General features: G+C 43.4%; 1 protein-coding gene across 18 annotated transcripts in view; it reads left to right on the top strand.

Moving 5' to 3' along the window:
* MAGI2 (membrane associated guanylate kinase, WW and PDZ domain containing 2) overlaps positions 1-14,544 on the top strand; it is a 600,602-nt gene that overhangs the window by 533,158 nt on the left and 52,900 nt on the right. For all 18 annotated transcript variants that reach the window (XM_033162889.1, XM_033162886.1, XM_033162885.1 and 15 more), the window contains one exon: positions 801-1,049. In XM_033162889.1, the coding sequence (XP_033018780.1) occupies positions 801-1,049 (249 nt within the window). The remainder of the gene's footprint in view (positions 1-800; positions 1,050-14,544) is intronic.

Below are 14,544 nucleotides of genomic sequence, written 5' to 3'. Positions count from 1 at the left end.
AGATTACTACTCAATTTCCATAGTTTCCAGTCAGTGCTCTGATGGTACCTGGATTCTGAGCTTTCAGGTGGATTCTTAGAGCAGTTTACAGTAAAAGCTGAAATCCATACCAATCAGACCTATAAAAACAATAGCCACCATTTTAAAACTCATTGAATAGCACCTAGATTATTAAAGTGGATTGATCTTAAAGGCCTGGGAACGTAAAAAGGTTTCACGTGGTGCGGAAAAATTGTAAGTGAACCTTCCCGGTAACTCCAGAGCTAGAATGCCGTCACTGAAAAGGCCACCACTGTTTTCCTGTCTCAGGCTTTCTGTACCCTTCATTGCCAAAATGTTTCTACTTCTTTTGCTTGCTATTGTTATCAGTGATAACTGTGGTCACTGACTTGAATCATAAGAAGTCTGGTCTATGGGAAAACGTTACAGTGGTCCATGTATTCCTAAGGCAGAATTACGGTGGATCAGGTCCAATTAGAACTGATTAAGTGTTAATTTAAATAAATCCACAATAGACAAGACTTAAATTGAGTCAGGTCTCACTAGTAATTACCTGCTCTGAATGTTAGGTCTCTATTTTGGATCATATGTACTAGTTTAAGGAAGGGCGCCTTGATTGTTTTGCTGCCTTATCAAGTAGATCCCTGTTACTAGATCCAGTCCTCCTATATTGGGTGCCGTTTTGTTTCGCATGCCCAGTATTTTGTGTTCTAGAAAGCCAGGTGGATTTGAGTTTGGTGAGCATCTGTTTTGTCAACAGGCAACCTAGATTCATAACCTTTGTGTGATTTCTGTTTCAGGAGAACCGTGCCCTGAGAATGGCAGAAGTCCAGGCTCTGTGTCTACGCACCACAGTTCTCCAAGAAGCGACTATGCCACATATGCTAACAGCAATCATGCTCCATCAAGTAGCAATGCTACACCCCCAGAGGGCTTTGCTTCGCACAGCTTGCAAACAAGCGACGTTGTCATCCATCGCAAAGAAAATGAAGGGTTTGGTTTCGTTATCATTAGCTCCTTGAACAGGCCTGAATCTGGATCTACAATAAGTAAGTTTAAAAAAAAAAATCTGTCAATTGTTATTCCAATTCCTTTACAAAAATCCTGTAAATTTTCCTTTGCCCAACTGTATATGCAACTAATCCATTGAGTTCTATTTATTCATAGACTTCAGCATTTGTAAAGTCATATATCCTTGTGTGCCTTGGGTCAAGAGACCAATCATTTCACACAGTTCTCTCTTTCAAATGTTTCCTGCCCGTGATTTAGAGAGATTCTATTTGTATGGTTTTGTCTCCCGTTAGGCTGTGCTCTGAAATAATAAAGCTATCAATAAGGCATTAAGCACTGTGTACATCAAACAACCAGACTAAAAATAGTGGGTTCAATAATTTGCAGGAAATTTTAGATTCAGAATTGTGTTAGGGGTATAATTGTGTTTGCTCTTCACCCCTAATACTTGTTGGGGAGAAATTCAATTCTGTTTCAATTTCATGAGAAACTACCGTACCTAAATTGCACTTCTCATACACAGACAGAAACACAATTATTTTTTTGAAATTTGCATTTCTCAGGCGTTTGCAATGCAAAAATACAACCAAATAATGTGTACAAAAATTCACCTGTTGGAGAAATTGCTTGCAAAAACCGCGTCTATTACTTAAAACTGCATACAAACACACAAATATATATCAGAAGTTTATACTAAAATGCTCACAGATTTCCATTAGGATTTTTTTTTAAACGACTAAATCGCAGTCTTAAACTAATGAGAAACTGAAACTAGGGTTGCCATATTTAAAAAAGTAAAAACAAGGACACCCTGAAAGTTGTTGAGTGTTGTTGTTTTTTTGGAAAACCCAAAAGTTGTTGAGATTTTTTATTTTTATTTTGACAAAAATGCCAAAAAAGTGATTTTCACTTGCCTAAGATCTAGGACAAAGCAACATCTTTTGGAAATGGCAACCGTACCTGACATTCATTTAAGCAGTCTGCAAAAAAAGAAGAAGCAGTTGAATACACTGAGTCTTCTGGCATGATAAATGTTGACACAAGGTAACCTGTGAAGCAAATAAATAAATTTTAAACAGTATTGTTGAAACAGTATTTTAAACAGTAGCCACTTTCTGGATAACCTTCAAATTTAAAATGTAACATGGGAGGTGAGTGGCCCTCAAAAGAAGCTAAACAACAATCAGATAGGTATTAATACTGTGACTTTTATCTAATTTTACTTCATATGTTAATTTGAACAGCAGGTGTGACTTGATTTCATTGTGGAAATTTGCCGTGGGTTTTTGTTTGTTTGTTTTGCAGTTCCCTTGATGGAAGCATGATGTTTTGAGAAATTACTGGGGCTGTTGCTGCTCACTGAGCCATTTTAAGCCTTAAGCTACTTGAATTCCAAGAGGACTAGGCTGGAAGATGCCACTGGATGCAATCAAGAGAAAGCTAAGTGAGCTTAAGTTCAGTTGAGATCAATGGGATTTATATTCACAGTTAAGCACTTAAGTCCCATTGATTTCATGGTTAACTTTCTCTGGATTGTGCCCACTGTATTTCAGCGTTCACCTCCCTTCCATATAGCAGCATCTGACTGGGTCTTTGTGCAGAGGTTTTCCAGATTATTATTATTCACCAGCAGCAGCATTATTAGCTATTCCACTTTTCAAAGGACTGTCAAGAGCAAAGCGTGCCTTTCTGAGTCAACTGCCCATGGACTGTAGAAAATCGTCGTCACTGGGACATTTAAAACTGGGCCGGGCAGTTGGGAAACAATTTGAGGTGATTAAACCCCCTCTACACACACAAATGTATAGGGAAAATTGAAGTTTGTTCATCTTTTAAGTTAAATAACGGTGAGCAGTAGCCCAGGGGCGTCGCTGGGGAGGGGCGGTGGGGGCGGTACGCCCCCAGTGACAGGGTGAGCAGCGGCGGGTGGGGGTGACAAGCGGCGGCCCCTCCCGCCACTCCCACGCGCCGCCGCTCCCTCCGTCACCCCGGGAGCAGCAGCACACGGATGAGGTGCTTCTGCCGCTTTTTTTCGGCGGGGGGGCGACCAGCGAGGGGGGTTGTCACGCTTGTCACCCCCTCCTTGCTGGTCACCACCCCCCGCCGAAAAAACCGCGGGGGGGGCGGGGAAAGCCTGGAAAGGAAGCAGAGCAGGCGCGTTTAAGCGCCGCTCTGCTTCTTTTTCCGCTTTCCGCCACTTTTTTCGGCGGGGGGGGCCGACCAGCGAGGTGGGGGTCACCCTTGTCACCCCCTCCTCGCTGGTCACCACCCCCCGCCGAAAAAACCGCGGGGGGGCGGGGAAAGCCTGGAAAGGAAGCAGAGCAGGCGCGTTTAAGCGCCGCTCTGCTTCTTTTTCCGCTTTCCGCCGCTTTTTTCGGCGGGGGGGGGCCCGACCAGCGAGGTGGGGGTCACCCTTGTCACCCCCTCCTCGCTGGTCACCACCCCCACGCCGAAAAAACTGCGGGGGGGGCGGGGAAAGCCTGGAAAGGAAGCAGAGCAGGCGCGTTTAAGCGCCGCTCTGCTTCTTTTTCCGCTTTCCGCCGCTTTTTTTCGGCGGGGGGGCCCCGACCAGCGAGGTGGGGGTCACCCTTGTCACCCCCTCCTTGCTGGTCACCACCCCCCCGCCGAAAAAAAGCCTCGGAAAGGGGGAAATCCCCCCTCTCTGTATACACGTGCGTCGTGACGTCATGATGACGTCACGGCGCGCGCGTCGTGCCCCTCCCCCAGGGGGTGCCTCTGCGCTGCCGCCGCCCCCAGCAGCGCAGAGGCTAGCGACGCCACTGCAGTAGCCAATCAGAGGATTAGGTGAGCAGTAGCCAATCAGAGGATTAGGCTGCCAACCAGGACTAGCCAGTTAGAAGTGAGAGCTTTAGTGATGTAATTGACTTTTAAATCAGAGAGGGAGAAGGGGCTTTAGCCATCCTGTACCCAGTTTTCCTGGCCCTGTGGAATACAGAGGATAATAGTTTGGGTGAGCAAGCATAGGATTATGCCATAAGTGTATTATTAAATAATACAGGCGTAGGCAAACTCGGCCCTCCAGATGTTTTGAGACTACAGTTCCCACCATCCCTGACCACTGGTCCTGTTAGCTAGGGATGATGGGAGTTGTAGTCCTAATCATCTGGAGGGCCGAGTTTACCTATGCCTGAAATAATATATATTGTGGGAAGAGGTACAGAATTGAACCATATGGTTTTTAGACTTGTATTGATTTTTTTTTAAGTAATTGGTTGGTATTCAATTAAGTTTTACTCAGAGGAGATCTATTTAAAATTCATGATCACTTGAAGCAGATCCCACCGCCACTACCAATTGTGGCAGATCCCATGGCTAACACAAGTTGAAGGCCTTCAGACAAGACCTACCTGGAGATGCCAGGGATTGGACTTGGGACCTTTGGCGGGCAATGCCAACTGAACTATGGCCCAACCTCATATGAGATGCCAGGAAGGAGATGTTGCATTGCTTTCACAGTAGCCTAAAAGAGCATCGAAGCAACTTGCTTTTAAATTCTGTTACTGCAAATACTATTGTCATTTAATGTATGCTTGTTATATTTGCAAAGTTAAAAAAATGTTATTCTTATTAGTTCCTTATGTAGCAACTGTGTTGCACAGCACTATAGAGAGTAATATAAGCCAAAAAAAACCCCAGTAGGTCCCTGAGCCCTGGAAGCTGAACATTTATTGGACAGCCAACGCTGTTGACATTTTCACAAGCAAGCTTTCAGAGCAACCAGCCAACCAGCCATTCTTTCTTACCCTACATGGTGTGCCATAGCATTAAACAAAGGAGGTGAAGAATAAATATTTAAATATGTTCAGTAAAAATGTTAATGTATTCACTGCAAGCCAGCCAAGGGGAGAATTCATTGAAAATACAGGAATGGAAAGAGAATTGTCTGTAATGTCAGGTAGGCATTGTCCCCCTGGTCTTAGGATTTCAAATAGAGTCCTGCAGTTTTATTTGCAATTGTTAGAGCTGGCATGAATAAGTACAGCCCAAGAAATACCCACATAGGAGGTAACCTTTGGGGCAGAACAGTAAGCAAGATTAGTTTGTGCATTTAAAAAAGGTTTTATCAGCACCAACTTTCTCCTTATATTATTGGAATTTTTTAGGCCTGGGCATTGGAAACAAGGTGATGTGCTGAGGGGACTTGAACTGGGAGATGCCTGGTTCTTTTCATCCCCATGGGAATTTGCCAGAGGAGGGAGAGATGAGTTGGGCTTCAGTGCAACCACTGCAGCTAGAGGTCAGGTAACTAAAGGGACCAATTGGCTTCTGCCCGGTCCCATAAAGCACCTGACTCTGGCTTGGCTCCTCAGTTTAAGCAACTCACTCAGGCATTGTTCCAGGCTACCAGTCCCTGTTTACTCCTTAGCCTCTTCCCTGGCTTAGGTACCTGCCTGTCTCCAGATCATGAGCCTTGACAAGTCCAGAGGGTCTGCTTCCCTCTCTAATTTCTTACTTGGTAGCCTGGCACCACGTCCAGTCACATAAATGCTCAATAATTTAAGAAGGTAGGTGTGACAGCCATGAGGGAAGTAGGTGAGCCAGAGCAGGTCTACTTCAATGGCCAGCCCATTATGGGGAGCAGGCAAGATAGAAGAGCATATTGTCTATGAGAAAAAGTAATGTGGCATTCCCTGTCACCTCGAGCTGTCCTCAAGTGGCCACTGTGTCCAGTCCTCAGCTATTACACTGGGTGTAGACTTCTCTCAGAGTGCTTGCTGCCGCCACCTACTAAGAATATAAGATAAGCCTGCTGGATCAGGCCAATAGCCCATCTAGTCCAGTATCCTGTTCTCACAGTGGCTAGACAGATGCTTGTAGAAAGCCTGTAAGCTAGGCATGAGCATAGTAACACTCTGCCCACCTGCAACTCCCAGAAACGGGCATTCAGAGGCATACTGCCTCTGATAGTGGAGGTTGAACATTGCAACCATGGCTAGGAGCCATCAATAGCCCTGTCCTCCATGTTATTGCCCAACCCTCTTTTAAAGCCTTACCATTTGGTGTCCATCATTGCCTCCTGTAGGAGCATGTTCCATAGTTTAACTTTGCACAGTGCCTCCTTTTCACTTTCCTGAATATTACAGACTTAGAGAAAGCAGTAGGACTCTCCTTTTACACCCTGAATCAAGCACATCTACACCAAGTATGTGGAATGAGATAAACAGAAGCAGCTGCAGCCCTGGCCTCCCAGCAGCCAGCATTGCTGCCATGTATTGGGATGATGTGGGGATGGGGCACAGTAGCAGTGAGGCTGGGGCAGTGCCAGTGGGGCAGCACTATTCTGGCCTCGCTGTTGCCTTGCCCCAGACCTGTCCTGTCCTTGTACACAGTGCAAACACACACACACACACACACACACACACACGCACACACACAGGCTCCCTGGTGGCCACTCCTTCCTTGGGATCCATCAAGGCCAGAACCCAGAGAGTTAAACAGAAACATAGATTTAATTAAGGAACAGAACTTTCAGAACAAGTAATATTTCTCTACAGAGTTCTTACACTTCTAGTTTCCTGATTAAACATCACTGTCTATCTTAAAGTGTCATAACAGCTATCCTAACTCTATTAAATACCATCTTGTGTTCCCCTCAGTCTCTCTTGTCTGTCACAGCCAGCCTCCACTCTGTCATAGTAGACACTATCAGTCACTCAACTCTAACTCTGCCCAGCTATCCATTCCACTCCACTAATGTCAGTCATTCTTCCACTACCTCGTCAATCACAAGAAGCAATCCCAGGGCCTCCGCCTCCTAAACAAATCCTCCCGGAGCATAGGCAGCTTCCAGCCATGCCTTTCCCAGATGCATAGCGACAAGGAGCTGTGCGGTCTAGCTCACCTGTTTCCTGCCACTGAGAATGGTTTATTAATTTAAAATAGTTACCCAATACCTCTGCACTCTCAAGAGAGCCCTCAGGGCATTTTGCAACAAATACCTTAACACAGTAAGAACCGAGAGCAGGAAAATCTTAAAGGGTATACATAGAATCATCATCAAAAGAAGAGTATTAAAGCATCATTTACAAATCCTTAGAAGCTTCAGGAAATAAAAATGTTTCCCTCTGCTAAAAACTGTTAAAGGCACTCACACTTCCTTCAGGGAAGTGTTTCATAACTGGGCTGCTTCCACCAAAAAAAGCCTTGTCCAACATGCCCAGTATGGCAGCAGAGCTTCAGGTGATAACTGCAACTGGAAGGCAGCTTCATGTGAGAGGAAGCAGTCCTTCAGATATTCTGGTCCCTGCTTCTTTAGAACAGGGTTGAGGAACCTGAGGCCCGAGAGTCAAATGCACCCCTCCAAGTCTGACCCTCGGAAATCTCCTTAGGACACACTTCCTCTCCCCAGGTCATATCCCTTGCCACCGCTACTGCATAGTCTCCTTGAAATGTGAAGGGCCTGAAATGTGTCCTTGAGTACTGATCATGCATTTTGGTCTCCTGGGTGGAGGATACCAGGGAGTCTGTGCAGAAGCTAGCCCACTGTACAAACTGGCATTCGTTGCTCTGTCTGCATGTGACCCTCATTAGGTTGCCCAAAATAGAATGCTGGGCTGGAAACAATCGGTGGGGCAGTCAAGGCAGGGCAACGTTGCTCTCCTGGCTTCCCAATGCCGCGGCGACCGCGTGTCACTACCAAGAGGTACAAGGCAGCAAGGAGTTCAGCGCAGTGTGGGCACAGCAACTGGAATTTCTAATTGGCTCTGCCACTGCATCTGAGAACTCCTCACCCCTCCAAAAAAGTCCTGCATGTACACAAATAGCCCTTTGTGTACATACAGTGTGGTGTAGTGGTTAAGAGCGGCAGACTCGTGTGGTGTAGTGGTTAAGAGCGGCAGACTCGTAATCTGGGGAACTGGGTTCGTGTCTCCGCTCCTCCACATGCAGCTGCTGGGTGACCTTGGGCTAGTCACACTTCTCTGAAGTCTCTCAGCCCCACTCACCTCACAGAGTGTTTGTTGTGGAGGAGGAAGGGAAAGGAGAATGTTAGCCGCTTTGAGACTCCTTCGGGTAGTGAAAAGCGGGATATCAAACCCAAACTCTTCTTCTTACACTGGGTTTAACCCTTGGGTGAGGGATATACGGTTCAGGGACAGTTTCCATCCTCACTTCCTCATATCTAGCATAGCTTTAACAAAAATGTTTCAGTGGAACTATGGCAGGGCCGGCCCACCCATGAGGCGGACTGAGGCAGCTGTTTTGGGTGGTGGAATCCTGCAGGGTGCCACCAGAAAAGCAAGGAGAAGCAGCAGTGGCTTCCGGCAAGAGCTCTCGTGAGATCTTGTGAGAGTTCATTGAGATCTTACCGGAAGCCTGACCCCTGGTAAGCCAAGCTTTTGCAGGGCACCTTCCCATTTCATCTCAGGCGGCAAAACGGGACAGGCCGCCCCCTGAACTATGGCATAAAGCCTTTATTCAAGGAACATGAGGTCCACAGGAAGGGAACGTCAGGCAGCATTTTCTCACATCATCTTCCTCTGATAGCTGTGTATTGCGCATCTTCTGGCTGCCCCACAACTCCTGGAGTTTCACTGGTGAGGAGACACGAGGAAAAGACCGCAGGAGTGATTGATAGTTGGTGTTAGGTGGCAAAAAGGCATCTGAAGGGAAACAAGCTAACCATACTGAGTTATGTGTTATATCTCCCAATTAAATCATGGCATGCTGGGAGTTAAAGCTGAATTAAAGCTCTCGCACCTATGGAGAATTGTGGGCACAATAAATATTCATGTGATCAGCTGTGTAACATATTGGAAAGGACAGCTGGCTCAGGAGGGCTTGTTGGCTTAGTTTTCTATTGGTTTCTGTTTACATTACAAAACTATTGTAAGAAGTTATTATCTGCCAGAGGTTATAGTAGATACAATACAGGTTTGGATTCCCCAACACACACACACACACATACACACACACCTGATCGCATCTGACATTTACCCAGTGTACAGAAATAAATGTGAGAAAACAGGCAAGTGACTTTTTACAAAATACAGTCTCTCAGCTGTTATGGGAAATACATACAGAACAGATGAAAAGACACCGTACTTGTAAAAGTGAGAAACATTATTTGTCACTGACACCAGCTTGTAACGATCAGCGCTTTCTGGGGGCATGCTGTGATATTAGCCGGAGCTCAGTATGAGTTTAGTGATTTTCTGTCAAGAGAAATAATTTTTGTTTTAAGAAGAAGAAGAAACAGAAAGGTGAAGTGTTTTCTTCAGCGCCCAGTGTTTCTTCTAACTTTCTGCATGCAAATTTGGAGGGAAACAAGAGTATCATATTAATAACTCAGCATTTTTTATATTGTAATATTTTATTGTTTTGCTTTTATTTTTCTTGTAATGCGGTGATTTGGGGGTGAGGGTTAGAATAGCACATTGAAACCTTGGGAGATTTTCATCCTATGATGTAAAGCAGAGAGAGGCCGCTCTACCCTTCAGGACACAGCTCTATACAAATATCCCTTGGTCCTTATGGAGCTCCACAAAAGTGGCCTTCATAAGGAGGAAGCTTCAAAAGATCATTGGATTGAAGTGCCTCATGATCTGAGGGCATGTGATGCAGCCATCTTGCTGGTGCTAAGCAGCTCTGGGCCTGGTCAGTGTCTACATGGGAGAGATTGTCTGGGAATCCTATGTATGGCCCTTTCCGTTCCATGATGGAAGTTGGGTAACCTATATAGATGAAATTATATACATAGACATAGATATGTATTATGTCTGTGTGTATGTGGTACATATCTATATCAATAGATAGATAGATAGATAGATAGATAGATAGATAGATATCTTGACACCGAATATATGTAATTAGCTGCAGCATGAAATAGGATATTTCACTTTTTCTGTTACTGAAGAATAGGTAGTAACATTTAGCCTGATCTTCCCCATTTCAAAACTGCCTTTTGTTCTGGCTTCTGATTCCAGTCCACCAATTGGTTTTTCCCATGCCTTGTACTTTATTTATTTCAGAAATTGCTTCTGAAGTTCTTCTGAAATAAGAGCTTGAGACGCCATGTGGGGTGGCAGGGAATGTGCTGTCGGGGAATAATAATAATAATAATAATAATAATAATAATAATAATAATAATAATTTATTTATACCCCACCCATCTGGCTGGGCTTCCCCAGACAATCTGGGCGGCTTCCGACAAAATATTAAAATACAATAATCCATCAAACATTAAATCCTTCCCCAAATGAAATGATTAGAGTCTCTTGGGGTCTGCAGAACTGACTACTGTACAAGCTTCTTTCGATTGGAGACCAAACCTGGAAATGGCAGCTCATATAATAGGCAGCTAAAGGTCTCTAAGTCTATAATGGTTTGTAGAACTGTGAGGGACATGATTAATACAAAAGAGAGGTTCATTAGCGTTATGGTAATTAATATATGCACTGACAGTTAGTATTTGAGGCTGCAAGTTATGCCATCAGTGTTCCTCCCATTCCAAGTGTGAAATGATGCACGTGGCAGGGAAGAGGCTAGGCGGAACCTTCCTACACGGTATGGTTTTTTCCCATTTGTTTAAAAATGCTCTATGCATCTTTGAAATGGGAATAAGTCAGGAGTAATCAAATGACAATGTAAATGGCACTGAAACTACATGTAAACATGCAGAAGTCCCCTACTCTTCTGGTAGTTTCTTTGAAAGCCAAAAACAGCCTGGGGCGGTAGGGAAGGGCTTAATCCTTTCCCATCCAGCCATTTTACTGCTCAGAATTCCTTTCCTTGGCTTTTTCTGCCCTTACAGGAATAGCTGCGGCTACCATTATCTTTTCTCTGGCAGAGTGAAAAGCAGCTGGGAGGTTGGGGATATTGACTGGAAAAATTGCCAGAGGAGAAAGTATTAAACGGCCCTTCCTGCCCCCTGTAAATCTATTCTTGCTGATCCTCTGCTCAATACTGCAAATCTCTGAGGCTGCTTTTAGTTTGGGTTTGGTGGGGTTTGTTTTTTTAAACAATCCATGTGGCTGTATGCCATACATAGTTTGTGCCAGAGGGACAGCAATAGCATACCAGTAGTTACAGCGTGCAGACACAGGAAATAGAAAAGGAGGGCGGAACAACAGGAAATAAAAGGGGTTGGAAGACACATTGCAAAAAGTGGTTTGTTTGTTTTTTAGAAGAAGAAGAAGCAAAGAACCATATAATTTTTGCAGTTAATGGATGGATGAATTGGCCAGCAACAAATGCAGAACATGAAACAATAGTTTTACAAACACCAGTATACTGGGGTGTTTCATTCATCTTAAAATGGATGCAAGGAAATGTTAACATGGTGTTTACAAACAAGTGATTTCTCCCATGTGCGTTTGAGAGGTGATCAAAACCAGCTCTGTACCAATGCCTAGGGTTGCCATGTTTAAAAAAGTAAAAACCAGGACACCCTGTTTGTTTGTTTTTAGGTAAACCATCCAGATATATGGCAGCCCTAGCAATGCCTCCATATAATTTTTCATTGACTCGTAGAACTCATTAGCACAACCTTTTGATCTGCATATTTGAATGGCCCAGGATGAATTTATAAAGCTTGTGGGATAATACTCATTTGCTGCTGCTGGGCTGAACACTGCACTTCATTATGTGACTGTAACTGCCTCCTAAAATTGGAAATAGCCAATCCAAGCTGCACTCAGTACATGCCTGACTATAGTGGTCAGGTTTTTCCCCAGCCTTTTGAGCTCACAATAGTAGGCCTACTGGACAAAGGGAGCCCTGGCTGACTAAAATCTGTGGCTACTACAGGCTATTTTGCCTGTCCAGTAAAATTTCAACTTAGATCCTAGAATTAATAAATCAATAGGGTTGGTTTTTTTTTAGAGTTTACATATTGTTGTTTTATTTTAAACTGAATAATTTGCAAATATCCAGACTGTCTTGCATTTCCTTAAGTGTGCCTCTAAAGCAGAGCATTAAATCAAATTACAATTTGCTTAATTAAAAGGGCTTCAAATACTAAAGCACTAGAAATTAATGAGAAGGAATTAATTCTGTACTAAAAGCCATGCATCGTTATTTTGTATCTTGAAAAAAAGCCCTATGAAAGCACTTTTTGCTTGAAAATAAAACTATAGTTAATCAGCAAGTTTCAGAAGTTGTATTCCTGATATTGGCTCAGGAAGTGTTTTAGCATGGGGCGGTGGCAGTGGTGAATTATGTTGCCAAGCTTCCAACTTGACGCTTCATTTTTAATCTAATGGATAACATCAACAGGTTTAGATGTAAAAATGGATGGACTTAAAGCTGAAGTTCAAAATTATATTTTCTGAACTTGGGTTGAATCCAGACGTTGCCTTCTTCCAGCAGAGAAGCTCTTTCTATTAGAGGAAAGGAACATTTGGATCCATCCGCTTGTGAGGAAATCTCCATTCATTTTTCCATGTTTTTGTTTGCATTCTAAGGACCAAAGGTGCAATCCTGTTGTGCCTACACATGTAAAACAGCAGGAAGAAGTGCCATGTAGAAGCTAGAGTAGTCCTGACCTCTGCTACAGCATCACTGCTTTGCAGGCCTGCCCCACTATGGCTGGGAGCTTCTCAAGTCCTTCCAGGTCTCTCCTAAAAGTATCTAGCAACATCACCTGCGGTCCTGGCACACAGGCTGCTGGAATAAACAGGAGCATGCAGAGCCCTGGAAGAAATTGATGCTCCCAGCGGTTAGGCATGGAAAGGCATTCTGTGATGTGTGTGGCCTGGTTGTGAAGCAACACACTGCATACTGCAAAGGTGACCCTGGGGTTTCTGTTCACAAATCAGTGCTTCGGATATATAAGGGAAATTAACAAATCTTGGGTTGTGCCTGCAATGTCTAGTTACCTTTTGCCTTCAGTATGCTTTTTCTCTCAAACCAGCTTTGGGATGCTTGCCTCTTTGTGCAGTCTTTACAAGCATTCCATATTTGCTTAATTTTAACCTCCTAATTTATCGTCCCATAAGAGAAATCAGCAGAGAACAATCATAAGCTTTTTCATTGGACAACTTTGTGTCACACCCAGCATGACCAGATGGGGTATCCCTGTGAAAGGGCAGTTGTGTAGTTTGGGAGTGTTCCTTTATCATCACACAGTACCTGTTGCCAGTTCCAGATGGTTTAAATGCCTGGTAGCATCTCGTTTGGTTTATTGTAATGTGCTCTATGTGGAGCTACCCTTGGGCCATAAACTATAGCAAGTGCAGATGTGGTGGCCAGATTATTAAGTGTGTCAACCAGCTGGAATCGTAATACTATGATTCTACGGGATTTGCCCTGGTTTTCAATAGGTTACCTGGTCCAACTCAGGGTGTTACTCTTCCTATCAACATGACTTAGGACCCAGGTATATGAAATGGCCATTCTTCCTGTTGCAACATGCTCTGGTGTTAAGGTCAGAAAAGAGGCTGTTCTTGATGTTCTTTATCATCCAGGGCTGGTACATTCTGCAGTAACATGGCAAGAAGCTTTCTCTCTGGTCCCTGCCCCCTCCCCCCAAAAAACTAACTTCAGCTGGCATCTCCTGTGCTGTCTTTTTGGTGCCAGCTTAAAACCTATTTTTTCCTAAGATTTTATTGGGATGGAATGCAAAATATTTTATTAAAACTACCCCAGCATTTGTTGATTTCACTATTAATCTTGAAGGGTGGTATACAAATTTAATAAATAATAGTTATTATAGGCTTTTATCTGCTCTTTTAGTACATTGTTTTGATATGCACTGTGTGCTTTTCTTTAATTAATTTTTATTCATTTTGTAAGATAAGGAAAACATACAAAACAGATACAAACAAACACAAAACATACATTTCTTATCAATCTTCATATTTTTTCTATAACATTTTAGGGTAACTTTCCCCAATCTCTCCTTTCTGGATTTCATTTCCACTATTCTTTAACGGTTTCATAGATTAATCAATTATCTATTATCAGTAGCAATCACTTATTATTTCATTATTACTTAATAATACCCTAAATTGTTTAAATCATATAATCTCATTTTTTCAACCAGAAACCTATAGATACTTCCCTAGAATTTCAAAAATTTAAACGTTACAATATTTTTTCAAATAATTTTTTATTTTCTTCCAATCTTTCTGCACCACTTCGTCCCTCTGGTCTCGCTGAGCTCGGCAAGTTCCATAAAGTCTATCATTTTCATTTGCCACTCTTCTACTGTTGGTTACTCGTGGTTCTTCCAGGTCTTTGCAATTAATATTCTTACTGCTGTTGTGGAATACAGGAAAAAAAAATATTGTCCTTTTGGGGGATTTCCTCCCCTATAATTCCCAAAAGAAAGGCCTCTGGTTTTTTTAAGAAGGTGTCTTTTAACACCTTTTTCATTTCATTATAAATCCTTTCCCAGAACTCCTTTATTTTGGGGCACGTCCACCACATATGGAAAAAGGTTCTGTGTGCTTTTAAATACAGTGGTACCTCGGGTTACCAACTTAATTCGTTCTGGGGGTCCATTCTTAACCTGAAACCATTCTTAACCTGAGGTGCACTTTCGCTAATTGGGCCTCCCGCTGCCGCCGCACG

Source organism: Lacerta agilis, chromosome 10 (assembly GCF_009819535.1).
Source record: "Lacerta agilis isolate rLacAgi1 chromosome 10, rLacAgi1.pri, whole genome shotgun sequence".
In the NCBI taxonomy this organism is placed as follows: Eukaryota; Metazoa; Chordata; class Lepidosauria; order Squamata; family Lacertidae; genus Lacerta; species Lacerta agilis.
The sequence above is the reverse complement of the archived record's forward strand: the minus strand, read 5'-3'. Positions and strand labels throughout refer to the sequence as shown.